This window comes from Monopterus albus, unplaced genomic scaffold (genome assembly GCF_001952655.1).
Source record: "Monopterus albus unplaced genomic scaffold, M_albus_1.0 scaffold58.1, whole genome shotgun sequence".
Taxonomy (NCBI): Eukaryota; Metazoa; Chordata; class Actinopteri; order Synbranchiformes; family Synbranchidae; genus Monopterus; species Monopterus albus.
The window spans coordinates 1,483,430-1,499,935 of NW_018127938.1; the positions used below are offsets into that span (position 1 = coordinate 1,483,430).

General features: G+C 40.9%; 1 protein-coding gene across 2 annotated transcripts in view; it reads left to right on the forward strand.

Moving 5' to 3' along the window:
* The window catches only part of ror1 (receptor tyrosine kinase-like orphan receptor 1), a 107,048-nt gene that overhangs the window by 60,217 nt on the left and 30,325 nt on the right, over positions 1-16,506 (forward strand). The window contains exon 2 of one of the 2 annotated variants that reach the window (XM_020602752.1): positions 11,729-11,791. The exons of the other annotated variant lie outside the window; for it this stretch is intronic. Within the exon in view, the coding sequence (XP_020458408.1) occupies positions 11,729-11,791 (63 nt within the window). The remainder of the gene's footprint in view (positions 1-11,728; positions 11,792-16,506) is intronic. 2 annotated transcript variants of the gene reach the window in all.

Here is a 16,506-nt window from a genome sequence, read left to right on the forward strand (position 1 = left end):
CTTACTGCTGCTTTGACGTAAAGATGGAGGGGGGAAGGTTTTAAGGTTGCATGTGTCCCCAGTTAAACCACGGAGGCGGTCGTGTAATTCACTGCTTCACTAACTGAGCAGAGGGCGAGAAAGAGACGCCCAATCAAGGCCAGAGTACTCCAGCCTACTGCAATTTCTAACACGTGCGTACACACTAAACATGTATGGACTCACACATGCAGGCGTGCTCATAACAAGAACCTACACATAGCTGACCACGTTTCAAGGCTTACACTGCACACATTTTCTCACCATACCTTCTCTCTTTTACATCCCTCCTCATTGACGCTGATGATTTTTAGATTTTTGAAGGTGCCCTTCAGCATCAACAGGACGTCATTCTGGCCTTTGCCTTTTTACATCTGGCTCTGTTGCACTGGAGCATCTATTTTCTTCAGTGGTGGAAGAAGTACTCAGAATCCATACTTAAGTAAAAGTAACAGTGAACTAGTATAGAAATACTCCATTACATGTAAAAGTCCTGCACTCAAAATGTTAAGCAAAAATACAAATCTATTAGCATCAAAACCTAAAGTACTAAAAGTACTGATTACACTGAATGATACATTTAACATTGTTGTACATGTGTTTTGACTATAATTGATGATGCATTATTGTGTTCATTACATTAAATGTTGCAGCCAGTAAAGGTGGAGCTAACATATGCTTAAAAATTGAATTACTGCTGGATAGACTGTGAATTTTCTACCAGAGGTCAATCAAGTCCTCCTGTCCTCCTTAGCATCATCTGGGGTGAAGGTGCATTGGCTATGATGTGAACCTGGGTTTAGAGGAGGTGAGGTGAGACGGTGTTTGGGAAAAGTAGGCTGGGATGCTTCACAAGATGTGCTCAGTCAGCCCCCACAGCAGTCATCTAGTAAGATGGAAATTACAACAAACTCTGGACATGTGAGAACAGCTATGATCATCTTTGTCTCTTGTGGCAGATTGTCTGGCGCTTGTAGTTTTGCCCTCTTTTCTATATTCTCTAACTCTAACAACATCCAGGCTTTCTAAATCCCTCAATCATCTCCAACCCATATACTTTGTAAAAGTTGCCTGTGTTCAATCCATAAAGATACAGTAGCCTTGAGCAGAAGTGTTTACAAAATCAGTCACCCGACAGTTGTAGCCAAATGCAAAACTGCATCAACTAAAGCGCAATCAGGCACGATGATCCACCTGGCGATTGTTTGTCCTGAACCTGTCTGTCTTAAAAACCTCATGCTCCATAAATTATTATCTTGATCTTGAACTGCTCTTTTCTTGTAAATTACCAAGAACTTTAAATATCAGTGGAGAAATGTGAGCAGAATCGTTTAAATGTGTTATTTTATCATCAAAGTAAATATTCAAATATTTCTAATCATGCACCTAAACCAAGTTTTTTTTTTTCCTTGTGTTGTTGTTGTTGTAGGAAACTGAAGTGGATGTATGCACACACAGTACTATCTGTCAGTCCAGTTTATCCACCTTTAGAGGGTTGAGTAGGCCAAACCAAGCTCTGCCCATGGTACCAGATTCATGTACCTTTTAACCAAATGCTGTACTACTTCTTTATTTTCTCCTTCAGATTGTGTCCAGCACGCTTTCCTTTTCCATGCTGGGTTTTCCATTATTCATCCCTCTTTTCATCACTCCATGTAAACCTGGCTGCCCCTTTTCCTCCTTTTCATTCTGTTTTTTATACATTGTTTGTGTACTTTCTCCTCCCACACCGATGAGTCCCAACCAAGAGTTTAAAAATCACATGTGTCTCCATTTAACAGGTTACTCTCAGTGAGGGGGTTTACCTTATGTCATCCTTACAGTGGGGTGACGGTTCAGTGGGTAGAGCGGTTGTCTCCCAACCGGAGGGTTGGAATTTTGAATCTTGGTGCCTGCAGTAGTCCACGTGTCGAAGTGTCCTTGGGTAAAACACTGAACCTCCAAGTTGCCCCCAATGGTTAGAGCCATCGGTGTGAGTTGGCGCCACAGATGGCTGCCTCGGTTCCGGAAGCAAATTCTTTGTGTCTGTAACATACTTGGCCTTGTTCTTATTCAGTTTGATGGGGAATCGGAAACCGGAGATTCTCTCTCTTCACTACACACACATGGTGTGTATATACACACAAACACAAATCATTTTGGTCCGTCTGATTCTTCGTTATGTTTTGCCGCACAAACTACTTGGTTAGGATTAGGGGAGAAATACTTGGTCACATTTAGGAACAAAACATTATGTTTAGGAACAAAAACTCTTGAAAAACACAAAGTAACAACACCACCCTCCTTCCAACAGACACTCTGTGCCTCTATTTAATACATAATGTTACGTACTCCTTTCTTCGTGTCATAATTACTACAGTTGCTATATGTTGCCAAACTCTGACACAGTTTGTCGTAATAATCTGCTGGTGCAAACAACATGTACTGTTGTGAATTTCAAACTCTAGGACATTTGAATCTACTGCTGTTAATATATTTTTCATTATCCATTTTCCTGCTGTTCACTATTAACAGCATGCTAGGCTTGTTTGTTTTTGGCTGCTTTTGTTTCATGTTTATCTCAGTCCTTCACAAAAGGCACTGAATTATCAATATGTCAAATGTTTAAGTTCCTGTTACAGACACATGATGTGTGTATTCAAAATAATGTCTTTGGTCTTGAATTAATGCATTTATTCATTGGTATTTGTGGTGTACTGAATTTGTATCTCTCAGCACAATCTGAAACCTGTATGAAATCCGTCTTTTGTGGTGTAGGATGTGGAATTAGTCCAGTTCATTTCCCTGGCTCAAATCTTTTTGCAGCAGTGTAAAGTGTTTTGGATGCTGTGGATTTGTCTCTGGCATGGTTTCAGCTGTCTCTTTCAGAACTCAGAGCTCTCACTTTTCTATATCATTTCTTTTTCTCTTTCATCCTCCTGTCTTCCTGATTAGCTGGCTACCTTTTCCTCCAAACGAGTGGAAGAATGCTCCTGTCTATTTTCATAAACTGGGATGAAAAGAGGGTTCCCATAGAGTGTTGATGTGATTGACAGGGGAGCATGTTGGAAACGTTCAGGCGTCCTCGGTTTGTCTCAGGCTCTCGCTGTTGGCAGTCCATACTTGTTCTCCAACTCAATGCTGGAAAACCTAAGAATAACACAAGATGTTTGAACATTTGATGTTTTTCTCTTACTCCAGGCTCTCACTGTCTAAGCCTCTACAAATATCTCCCTCTTTTTCTTTCCTTCCGCTACTTGTTCTGTTCATTTGTCTGGTTCTCTCTGGTTTCTCTCTGTCCCTTTCATATTGTCACTTTGGCCTGGGGTCGCATTTCTTGTGGCTGAGTATCTCACAGCATCAGCCATCGAGAGCGGACTAAGAGTAATAGAACTGATGGAGACCTGATGTTTCGCACCCAGTTCCCCAGAAGCATCTCGGCATTATTCAGCAGAATTCATCTGTGCAGACACAAACCAGCACTCAGTGGCTTGTTTTAACACATCGGGTCAAACTGTTCAATTTAACCAATCGATACTGAGGAGAACATTTGCAAACCACACTGGTTAAATGAATGGAGTTCATGGAGGAAACCGTCTCGCATGAAGCAGCCGATGTAGCATTGCACATTAATACTCCCTAAGAACTGTAAACAGCTTTGACGGGTTTTGATGTGTTGCTTTTTGAACAGGCAAAAACACCACAGGGATTTATTTTATATGATTAAGTTTTTTTTTTTATTGAATTTTGAAATGCACACACAGATGTACATGGATGTGTACTTAATAGTATTACTTTATGTACTGTGTGTATTTTTTGCATTTTTGTTTGTTGGAATTCATATTTTAGAGTCAAAGCAATCATGAACACTGGCCTGATGGAAGACAGACCAGCAGCACTGTGGCTAATAATGCTAATATCTTCTAAATTCCACAAACATTGTGCTTGACGTCATTTAATCAAACATTCTTAGCTCCAAATGATCACACTCAGTATTTCAATAATACTCTGACCTAAATAGTCTTCAGTGATTTAAGACAAGAAGTCAACACTTTTCAGTCATTATCCATCCTGTAGATTCAACCTGGCAAGTGAGGGAATACCAACAGATGTAAAGAACAGTTTTGGACTGACGCCCAGCTTAACTGTAGTCACATGTTGTCTAAATCGGAATCACGTTTGAAATCCGGCAGCATTATCCTGGCGATCCCAGATTCCATCTGCTGAGGCCTCTTCTTTTGAATTTGTCATCCTCTAGGAATCTGGGAATGCCAGGAATGAACTTGTGGAGTGTGTCCCTGGCTGCACCTGAGCAGACATACACGCACAGGTATTTGTCCAACACACACGGTCCAAACACACGGGAATGCAACGTATTCACACAATGCACACTGTTGGCACACATGATACATTGTTTACAGAAATGTCAGGCAAAAAGTCAAGCAAGGTGACTTATACTGTCCCACAGACAGACAGTCTGACTTTGACTTTAGGTCTTACATTCTACACCTAGACCTCAACACAGACAAAAAAAACATAAAGTAAATGCTCATCATGTTCACATCATTACAGGCTATTTTTCTGCACAGTCCACTAAGACGCCCATCTTCTGCAGTGAGGTGACACAATAACATGCAGATGTGATGACTGTATTCACATTCCACAGACAGATGGCTGCCTCTGCAGATTACGTCAAGATCTCAGGGTTCAATCTGTCTACTTGGGAGTGATCAAGTTTTCCAGAGACGTGATTATACTGTACACACGCGCACACACACTTGTACCAGACCTGTCAGGTGAAAACAGATGAGCTACACAGTAGGTGGTAACATGCTCATGCACATTCCCAACTATTCTGCATACACCGCTGGTAATGTGAGCGGAGGGGCCTCACCCAAATTGGCCTAAGCATACTTTATACATCAGTGTGGTTTCCATTGTAGTCTCTCAGTAACAGCTGTGAATTAACTGTTTACCCAAACAGGGCTTTTACAAAGCATCAGCACAGTATAGTCACTCCAAGACCAAATGAATAAACCAACAAATGTAGATAAACTGTGGTTTAATAAGTCGTAGTGCGTACCTGATGTTTGCATCCAGTGGTGAAGTGTAAAAATGCCTCCACATGCTGTGTGTTTGCATGCATTTCTTTAGCACACTCGGATATGCTTCCCGTTCTTCAAAGATATGCAAGTAGTCTAGTGGAAAGCAAACTCTTAATTTGCCACTGGTGTGAATGTACACAAGGACCTGGCAGTTACTGAGATGTCAGCTTGGGCTGTTCAGTACTGCGTAAAACTGTATCATAATATTAAAATTAAAGACTTATTACAATATGGCAATATCTACAGGACAAAAACGGTGCACACATGCAAACAAGAACTTCAGTAAATGATTCTGATCATTTGTTTTTAATTAGTTTATTGTTGTTGCTAGTTTAAGCAACAGACAGCACTATGTAATATGATTACATAGTTTGAATTACTGCTGAGATCCTATTGAGGAAGAAAACCTACATAAAGCTGGCCATCACCGGTGGTCTAACGGTCTGTATTTCCTGTTTGTGCATCTCTAATATCTTTCTGTTCAGTAAAGCATTGCCCAGCTACAATATTTGACAAAGCCACAAAAAACTGTATCCAGACCTCATGCTGTTTTCCATGTCATGATATTCATGTTTTCAGAATATGACTTGGCATTGGTACGCTACCCACTTTGGCCTTGTTGTGGGAGAGAAACTATAGGGTTTCAGTGCACATAGCGGGAGCTCCCTCCATCTGTTTATGTTGTGTGTGGTTAGGCAGAGTGGTGGTGGAGGCTGGAAGATGACATTAAACTACTGGTTTAGACAAGAAAATCCCCTTTGATGGCTCTATGGAAATTCTTGTTTCGCTTATTACCATCAGAGAGGTCAGAGGTCGGGATCTGCTGCAGACCAGCATTCCAGTGTCTGAGCACTTCAGCAGAGGAGCGGTCCTCTTAATCATGAAACAACTGTGCTATCCAAACGGCCATACTCCGCAGCCTGGACTGAAAAATGCTGGCTAGCGACAGTTGTCAGCGCGAGTCTGATGCTGTGAAATCGTTTTCAGTACGACAAACTGCTCTTGAAAGGGATCTTCTCAGCACTTGTTGATCTGTGTCAGCTTTAGCTTATTCTTGGTGTGCTCAGGTTTCCTCTGAAGTAGCTCTCGGTGGTTGAAGAAGCCCCTGAGGTGGCTGGGAGTCACGATGCTTGAGTTACACATATTCAAATCAGTGCTGATCACTGTTTTGTGTACGTGGCTGTTTGTAATATTTGTTTTAAAAACTATCTCAAAGTTTGTGCCTCCAAAGAGTATGTACATCTCTGACACTGTAATGTTAAAGAAAATGTTCATGTTAGAACATGTCTGTTGCAACTTGAGCTCTTTCTTTCCCTTTTTGTCTATTGTTCTGATCCAGAGAGGGCCTTGTCATTTACCCTGCTTACATCTTCTCCCACCCCCATTCCTCCCTCCTTCTCTCCCCCTCTCTCTTTCACCCCCTTCTGTGGTCTTATAAGGTTACAGAGAAGAGCTTTCTGAGGCGATGCAGGGTACTGTGTGTGTGTGTGTGTGTGTGTGTGTGTGTGTGTGTGTGTTAGCAGTTCCTGTGTTCTTTGGTCCATGATGTCCTCAGGTGAACACTCAGTCCCTGAAATGGGCCTGCATTTATTCCTCTGTACGCTCCATTTGAGCCTGGGAACAAACACATGCAGGTGCAGTTTCGCACATGCTCACACAGATGCACGGGTATACATCATGTGTTGTCCTCCATGTCCCTTTTTAAAGGCTAATTTCAAAGTAATTTTAACTTGGGTTTACAATGATTTTAAGCATAGTTTTGGCATTATTTTTATTTGTGATAAAGGATTATGACATGTTACCCCTTCATTTGAATGAAGTCACCACCTACTAACTAATTTTCTGTCTTGAAGCTCATTTCCATCTCCTCCATCCCACTGGCCACCACCCATCTGATTCTGGCGTTCACATTTGACACAGTGACCATGGTTAAAAAACATCTCCAGCCTACACAGTGAAGAAGTAGGACAGGAGCCCACTTCTTAAAAACTGATTTTTACAGGCACCTTCACTGTTTGTTATGAAGTTTCTCTTTCTTCCTTTTGTCTTTTTTCTGCACTCACATTTTACAAGTCTTCTTTCTTGACAGTTCGATTATCAGCTTCTCTAGTCCGCATGTTGAAGTGTCCTTGAGCAAGACACTGAAAACCCCAGTTGCTCCCAGTGATATCGCCAGTATATGAATGTGTGAGTACTTGGGAGTGTGAAAGGGCAAATAGTGTGAAAGCGCTTTGAGTGTGCACTTTTCTGTGTATTACAGCAGGACTGTAACTTTCCACTTGAGCCAAACTGTGATCATATTTAATTAGGTAGGAGCCCTGTATGGCACTTAGTCTTGTTCTGGATGCATGCAGCATTAGGACATCAGCCAGATTCATTCTTTTCATTGTCTGTCAACTTTATATTTGGGTGTAAGAGGAGAATCGATGGTCACATAAATGGTTCGACTTCCTCCTTTAGATGAGCGTGCAGTGAGCAAGTGAGGTGACAGTGGTTTGTAGGTTTTTTCTGTTTTTTACAATAGCATCTAAGTTTGAAAGATAAAAGTGAGCGAGCACACATTTGAATGGAGATACAAACTTGGTGCATGGACCAAAGATCCAGTGAAGCCAAAGTGGAAAAGGAAATGATTATCATTCCTGAATTTTCTGCATCAATATACATCCACCTCTCACCTCCTTAGGACAGGAATATGACTGCTGTAGTGCTGCATTGTGAAAATGGTGGGTTTGCTGTTCTTTCAGATAACCCAAGAGTTAGGTCAGGGGTGGAGGAGGGCCGTGGGAGAGGCCATAATAACAGAGCGGGACAACTCGTGCATCAGCCTCACTCACCACACCGAGCACCCTGGCTCCAAACACAGCCCTCCAGACCATATAACAGCATATTAGTTGCGATGGATAACTGCTCAGATTGAACATTTCTGATTTGGTTCTGTTTTATCTTCTTTCTCACTTTCTCCTTGATTTTTCTTTACTCCATTCCTTTTTCTTATTCCCATGCCTCTGAGTTTTACATTCTTCACTAATTCCCATATGCTGCTGTCCCAGTAAAGTCACACCAAATTCTCACAGGGTTATAGGGGTTAAGCTCATGTTTTTATCATTATTAGCCAAATACATCTGGATGGGGATCAGAGGGTGCTTTCTTGGAGCTTTCTCTGTGGAGAGTTCATGGCTGGACTTCATGTTAACTGTTTATATTTTGCTAGTAGGATGGCAATTGAGTGGCACAAATTTCCAAACGAAAGTTGTTCCAAAGTTGTATAAAATGTGTCATACTGGCCAAGAGGTGAAAGTGATACTATAATAAAGGTTGTCAGATAGTCAGACTTTCAGTCCATGTTTACTGCCATAACAAAAGGGCCTCTGAAGTTCAGCATATCACTACTGACATGCTATGAAAATATGTGCACAGATTTATGCTCCAGGTTCTTTTAAGGGAAATCATAGTAAAATTTGGCTTTTTAACTGTTGAGGTAATCATCATTAAATAAAAACAAATGGGCAGAGATGATATCAGTGCACAAACAGTTCTGGAAAGCTGGTTCGCAGCTGTTAAAATAGACGACCAGCTAAAAGGTAGCTAGGACAGACGGCACGAAAGTGATTTCAACCAATGCTGATACATTCTTTGAGAAATGCACAGGAGGTGCTGTAGTTGTGAACCATCTACTATACATAGGAAGTGACAGCAGTAAACAATATAAACAGCCAGCTAGAACAAAGGGGCATTCACATATATTATAATGGTGGTATATGGTACCAACAGCAGAAAATTAACAAATGAAATCAATGCACTGGGATTGGTTGTCTGTCTACATGCTAAGTGTTGTTGTCTTGGTTCAGTAGTTTTGAAATGCATATGGCATACGGTGTCCTGGATGTTCAATGAAATTATACACCTAAATTAAATTAATGAAAATGTGTTTCTCTATGATTTATGCATGTCTGTGTTTTTCACATCTTTGTGCTGTGCTCGAAAAGAAAGGTTCATCTGAGCATTTTCTGATGTGATGCTCCAGTCGGTAGGGTGTCATGCATAAACACGCTAATACCTAAACAACAGAATATATGGTTTGTCTACTCCACGACTTATGTTTCCAACCCACAGAGACAGCCCATGTGACGGTTATAATAGCGGTTCATGTTATCTCAGTAGTTAAGGTTTATTAAGGTTTAGGCAGCTAAAACTGCTTGTGCAAGGTCGTGACTGTGGTTAAAAGAAACCAGTAACTGCTGATTTGATAAAAGAATGCTAACCTCAATCTCTGCTCGCAGTCAGACACTTTGTACAAGTATGATGATTATTCTAGCTCAAACCCAAGTTAGTTCACAATAATAGTTTTTCAGTTTTTCTGCTACAATCTAAACCAGGCCTTTGATTCTTAGCAGTGATTCATATTGTCAGATCTTTATAATGGAACCTCATGATCCAGTTAACATAGAGGCACCATCAGAATCAGGATTCAGTCAAGACTCACAACCACCACTGCAAGAGCCGCTTATCTAAACTGACACAGGCACTGTGAATGTGCCTATTTTTAGTCCCTTATTACCAAGTGGGCCTAATAGAATTGCTTCCCTCCATTGCTAGAAAGCTAATATCAAAATTACTCTGGAATACATCCCAGATATTCCAGATGATTGTCTCAGTGAAAAAGAACTAACAGATGTGACCTAAATAGAGAAGAGAAAGGAGTGAATAACTTTTTGTCTGTGTGGACTACTGTGATATCTGCAGAAGTCGCATTATTGAAATTACATGTGCCACTGTTCACAAAAAAAAAAAAAAAAACATTTCCCAACAATCAACAGACCCAAAACAGTTGCATGAAATACTACAATTCCTTCTCAAGAGTATGCAGTTGTGCCTCCCTCATATCATTTTTTTAATAAACATCCTCATGGTGCACCTTCCAGACCTACCCCCTCCTTCCCATTCACACCCTATTTCAATGTCCAGCTCCCTCTATAAAACTTTCACCTGGCTGCACTTGGCTAGCTTTGTTAGTGAAGCTAGTGAGCTGCAACATCCCCTCTCCTTTGTCCTTTGTAAGCTACAGAGCTTCTATGCTTCTGAGAGTATATCAACCCAGAACACAGAGAAAGTATAGACCCACTTTGGGGCCAAGAGACGCTGTATTACACTGTCATGTTAGGAGCCTTCTGGAACAAACCCACAAGTCATTTTGGGTCCTATATTGTAGCACAACTTGTGAGAGCCATGAGCATGTGAAATAAGATGTACAAGGGGACAACAACAACATTATTATGTTATTATTATGAGTTTTTGTGTGAATACTAAATTAAAAACTGTAAAGCAATAATGTAATAAACAGCCTTTATTATTATGTTATGGATTTATAACAGCATTGACCTTTACTCATAAAACCTCCAGCCTGTTGTTAATGAGCCAGTTGCCAAGCCTCCAGACTTCCCTCACTAACTAGTGCCCAAAGCCCTGCTCGTTACCGCAGCTCATTTCTGACCTAGCATGTGTGAAACAACACATTCTCACCCAATTAGCATGACCCTCTGTCAAGCGCCTGGTCCTGTTGTAAGTTGTTTTGTTGCTTTGCTGTTGAAGCTTTTGAGTACAGGCTAGATTTGCAGCTGTGTGTGTGTGCATGTAGTTATTTCAATGCACAGGCTTGAGTTTTTGCAGGCATTTGTCATTTTAAGCTTATTGTGCAACAAAACGCACAAACACACTGGGTTAGTTCAACAGGCATAGGTCATTGGTGTAGCTGATGGTAAATCTGGGATACTGTTGAGTGTTTGTCGCTTGTCTGATGCCCTCAGAATCAGTGAAGGTACAACAGTTTCAGACTCCATCTTTGTCAGCCTGCACAGGCTTTTTGGTCAAGAATCACCTTGCGACCTGTGGCAGCGCACACTGAGGCCAATATTCTCTCTTCTCTCCAGTAATGAAAAGCAGAGAGATGTTCTGTCATCAGCCGGTAATAAGGTAGCATTAGGGCCACATGGCTTCATTTCTGATAGGCTCCCTGTTATACATTCAAACCTTTGATCTACACTGGCAGATGCACAATGCCATCACCAGTGGATTAACATTTAAGATGGGAAAATGTTAGTAGCAGGAGCCACCACTCTGATGTATACACAGTTTTTTTTTTTTTTTTGACTTGATGGAAGTGAGAAGCCAATGGCTGTGACAGTCAGCATTTCCTTGAGTTTGTTTAACATACCCTCATGTGTTTGAGTGGAGGAGAAAACGGCTTTTGTTTCCAGAGGCAATCAAAAGAATTGCAGTTCCCCACTACACACCACCGGGTGACTCTTGATTCTTTAAGCAGCAATAGATAGCGCTTGCTTGAATTTTGAAGTTCATTCACAATGAATGATTTCCTGTTGTGTTTGAAGTCATGTATCTGAACAGAGCTAAAGCTCACAGCTTGAGTTGCATTTACTGTGGTCCTTTAATACATGCTATCAAGTAACACAGAAACTCTAAGTACTTGTTACAATTTTTAATTCTCGTGTTCATGATCCATCAAGTGGAATTAAACCGATTTAAAGTTCACCCTTTTTTATTTATGTCTTTTGATGGGGCCCCACAGTCAGAGCCATGCTAATGGTCATCTCCATTTCCTTTGTTTACAGGGTCTGAGTTCCCCCAAGACCCCAGTGTGCTTGCTGCCACTTCTTGGAACACCTCTAATAATGGTAAATGCACACAAATAAACATAAACACTCGCAAAAAGCAGGGCTCAGTTACAACACACCCTTTATGACTCTCTTTCTAAAAAAACAAATGGAAAACACTGGTGGGCATGTTTGTTACAAGCAGTACAGCACATATGCTCACAGTGCAGTTAACACACTGCGCTGAAGTGTAACACTGTTGCCCAGAGTTATCAGCCAAATTTCAGATTACCCCCGGCAGGAGAGTTGACACCGCCCCTACGAAGATACCCTGGCTTGGAAGATCCTCAACAGGAGACTTTATCGAACTTGAACCTTCAGTTTTACGCTTTCATTTTGTTTGGTTTGTTTAATTTATCTGTTGCAAAGCCAGTTCTCCCACAGTATCCGTCCTACAACATATTCTGTGAACACAACAATAGACATTGTTAAGCACATCAGCAAGAATGAAAACAGTAGGGCCTGGACATGATCAAGTGGTTTAATCAAGATAATGATTATCAAAGATGTTTAAAAAGTCATAAATACAATGAGGAGTAGCTCCAAACAAATCTTTGTCAGCTTTATTTTTCCACAACAGTGTGAAATATGAAAGTCTAGAAAAGCTGCACATCTGCGCGCGGGAAGTATAATCACTGTATCTGTGTGTGTGTGTGTGTGTGTGTGTGTGTGTGTGTGTGTGTGTGTGTGTGTGTGTGATTTTGAGCTCAGTCCTATGACTAACATCTGTTTCTTATCTGATGGATGGATGATGGTTGTACCACTTGTTTTGTCTGCAGGCAGGGAATGGCTCTGATTGACCAAGCAGACAGCATTCAGGTAGCAGGGTTCTATCAGCATCAGTAGCAGGAAGCTTTCATGCTGAAAGAGGCTCATTAATAGGCTGAAATCAGGGGTGATGATAGTTTAATGAACTCATTTTCCCCTAGGCCTTCTTTTATTCTTCCTTCTTCCTTTCTTGTCTTTGTTGCATGCAGTACAGTTTTTTCTTGTCTTTCTTCCTTTCCCTGTTGGAGTGTGACCCCACTCTAATGAAATTCACCTTTAGCCATAGCTGGCAGTGGTATAGTCTCAGATCCTGGGTGTATCTACTATTTGTTTAGTTCGCTGTGTAGCCGTTCAGGTTTCTGAACCCGTGCCTTGCTGAGAGCAGCATGCCTAGCACAGCTTTACTTTCATATATGTTGTTGAATACGATCATATTCATATATAGAATATGGAATACAGTGGTGTTGGTGAAATGTAAAGGTATGGTGTAATGTGTGCATAGTTTACAGTGTTGCAGTTGTGTGGTTGTACCATTGACTATAAAACTAAGTACAAAGCATCACCACTTCCTTCCACTGTGCAAAAGTGAAGCCAAACTATCATGAACACAGTGGCTGCCATCTTGGCACTTTCCAACCAGATTCTTCACAGTAACGACCAAATAGATGAGTGACCTATCAGACCACCAATCACAGCTATCAAATCATATAGAATACACCCCTTTTTGTATTGTCAAATAGTTTGTTCAAAAGAGGCATATCAGAAAAATGACTGCTGGTACACACACCAGTGTGATATATCTAATGTGGAGGAGGTGGGGGTTCATGATATATACTGCAATCAGCCACCAGATGGCAAGTCTTCGCTTTTGGGAGCTGTCGGCCTGTCCATCTTTTATACAGTCTATGGGGTGTAGAAGTTTAGTCGCCTGCCACATTAAAGGGACAGTCCGTAACAAGGGTTTGAATTTCACAGTGCTCCTGTTGCCAAATACCACAACACTCACCACAAGATAATTTCATACAGAGTGGCTTTGTTACACAGACATGGGCAGGACATCTTTGCAATTAAATTACTTGTTTCTCTCTTTCTCCTCTTCACTTCTCATCATATCTTCTTGTCTCTTCTTTCCCCTTTTCTGCTCCTCACTGCTTTATTGTCAGTCATTATAACAGTCAATGAAGTGTGCAGGCACACAGAGCCAAAAACCATTTTCTTTTCCATCTACTCAACTAATGAGACAGTGATAAAGTGATTCAGTCTGCATGACTCTCTTGTTTTTGGCAAAACAAGCGTCTTTTAAAAACAAGTCTGTCCTCATTTGATACTGTATATAAAAGTACTTTTTTGTGTTTAGATAACATAGTCAGACTTTGCAGGGATATTAAGGCAGTGTTGCATCAGCATGCATGATGCTACACTCGTAAGTGTATAGGCACAGATTCCCAGCAGACCCCTGTGACGTGTGTTTAATAAGAAGGTACTGTTATCAAGCCTGTCATGTCAGTACTCTTTTATGGTTGTCTAATGACATTTAAAGTGATTACAGATGCTAATAACATCAAACTTGACAATCATTTGAAAAGTAAGGCCAGTAAATGCATTGTGAAAAGAAACAAGTAACACAAATTAACTGCAGAAATTACTGCACTTAATATCTTTTGTTCAGTATCTGCCACACACTCATACACCCATTGTACAGTGTACCTGTGCATTTGCATTCCTGTTTATGAGCATGTGTTTAGTTCATGCTCATGTCAGAATTTGACCAGGCTGTCAATTATGTGCCACTACTGCTGTACATTTAACTATGCAATTTTGCCTTCATAACACATTTACAGGTTGTGTTGAAGTAAACAGGTGTATGTGCATTAAAACACACTCAAAGTGAGTGTGTTGACAGTCTGAAACTGCAGCACACACATGGGCAAGGGAGTGGAGGAGTCTGTAGATGTGGAGAGACAGCAAAGCGGAAGAAAAGTGGGGGAGAGGAGATAGAGGATTCATCTTTTCTGAATATTATTGTAATCTTCTGCATTAACATGCTGGAGGTTTTCTTCTAATTCCAGTTCTATAATGTAGAGAGACAGGGCTGTTCAGATAAAGAGGACAGTTGTGAATGTTAAGAAAGGACGGCAGATAAAAAGAGGGTGAGAAGTGGGAGAGGTGAGCGGGGATTGATGGTGCTGTGGTCAGTGGTGGGAGACTCCTCATATTGTCACACACTTGTTAGTAGCACATTGCTCTGTTAAGTCTGGGGCTTTAGGGAGGACAGTGTGAGTGTGTGTGTGTGTGGTTTGTACATTCTGCTGAACGCACACACACTGCCAAGATAAATGTGCCCACTTCTCTTTTTAACAAACATGTAACAGGCATTCATTATACACACCTAATGACAGGCGTCAGATGAGCTATACACACAAGCACAAGTGCAGAGAGTACCAAGTAAGGGCACCAGTATTCACCAGCCCAAGTGCTGGTAAAACTACATCAGAAGCCCTTTCCTGTATCAGTATTGAAAAGGCTTCATCCAGCACTTTGTGATAACAGGCTTTTCACTCGCCCAGGTGTGACCATTTGAATCAGCTATAACCACTTTTGCCTTTTGATTTTGTCCATTAACAGCTCCAGAAAAGTTTATTTAAAAAAACAACGGCCACATCGTCGGTACTGCTGACAATCTACTATGAAAGGAAAATAAGAAAGAGAACAATATGAACCCAGATATGGCTGAAAATGCAGGCGATATGGAATAATCTGCAGTGAAGTTTGGTGTACAATATATCACAGCTCCACTTCAGTCAGGAGCATAAATAACAGCCAAAGTGCTTGAATATTAAAGCACGCTTGCTGCAGTTTATAAAGGATCCATTGACAGCAGCCACATGCCAGAAGTCATCTGAGAACCAGTCAGGTGTCATGACCCACCTCAAACAAGAAGCAATCTGGGAGAAATTTGGCCGGTTTTAAAATTAGTTGTAGGCAACCAATTAGGGCTTCATCTGTGCAATGTCTGCCCGGCTTACGATAGCTGTTGCGCTTTGTTGCTGTCATGCAACAGCTTAAAGACAAAACGCAATAAATAGATACATTAAAATAATATTGCTCTCAAACTCATGGTACTCAGTTCAAGCTCAAAACTTTGAGCTCAACAAAACAACACATTGACTTTATATAAATTGTTACAGGCCTTTCTTTGTCCCAGACCTGGATTCTCAGGTAGCACTTACTCCTATTGGCCTGAGAGAATATCTACCTGACAGGCTTAATTCAGGGCAGAAAAGCTAACTGGACAGGCAGCTTCAGTTCTTACTAGAACTACTGTATACTTGTGATATGTTTATCCTGGTATTTTATGATATGATCTCAGACTCTGCAGACTTACTATTTCTGTAAACCTTTTATAGTATTAATATATTTAAGTACACTGTATGTACACTGTAATAAACAGCCGGGGTTAAACTGATATATTAGGGGAGAGGAAGACTGTGTGAGCAGCTTTGAAGAAGAAAAGTAGGGAAAACCCTGGCTGGGACGCAAGACCTGGCTCCTGTGAAGGTCTTTGGCTTCACCGATGAGTTGTGTTAATCATCCAACAACTCTCTACCTCTAAAGGAACATTCCTGGTAACTGTCATGTGATTTAATTAGACAGATGTCTCAAAGCCAAAATCAGAAAGCTAAATAAATAACTGTTAAACAAGAAGTGGTGCGTCAATGCCTTAACTAATTAATTTGTTGTGAATATTAAAAATGTTAATGTGTGAGCGTACTTGCATATGCAAGCGTGTGCCTCTATTTTTACTCCTCAGCCTCTCAAATCACATACCCTGACGTTCATCTGACTGGTATTTGAGATTCCCCTGCATGTGCTTTTCCTTGTCTGCTTGTTTTGGCTGGTTTGTGTGAACAAGAGCATTTCTGCATAGCTAATGTTTGTTAGTTTCTTTGTTTGTATATTTTTGTGAC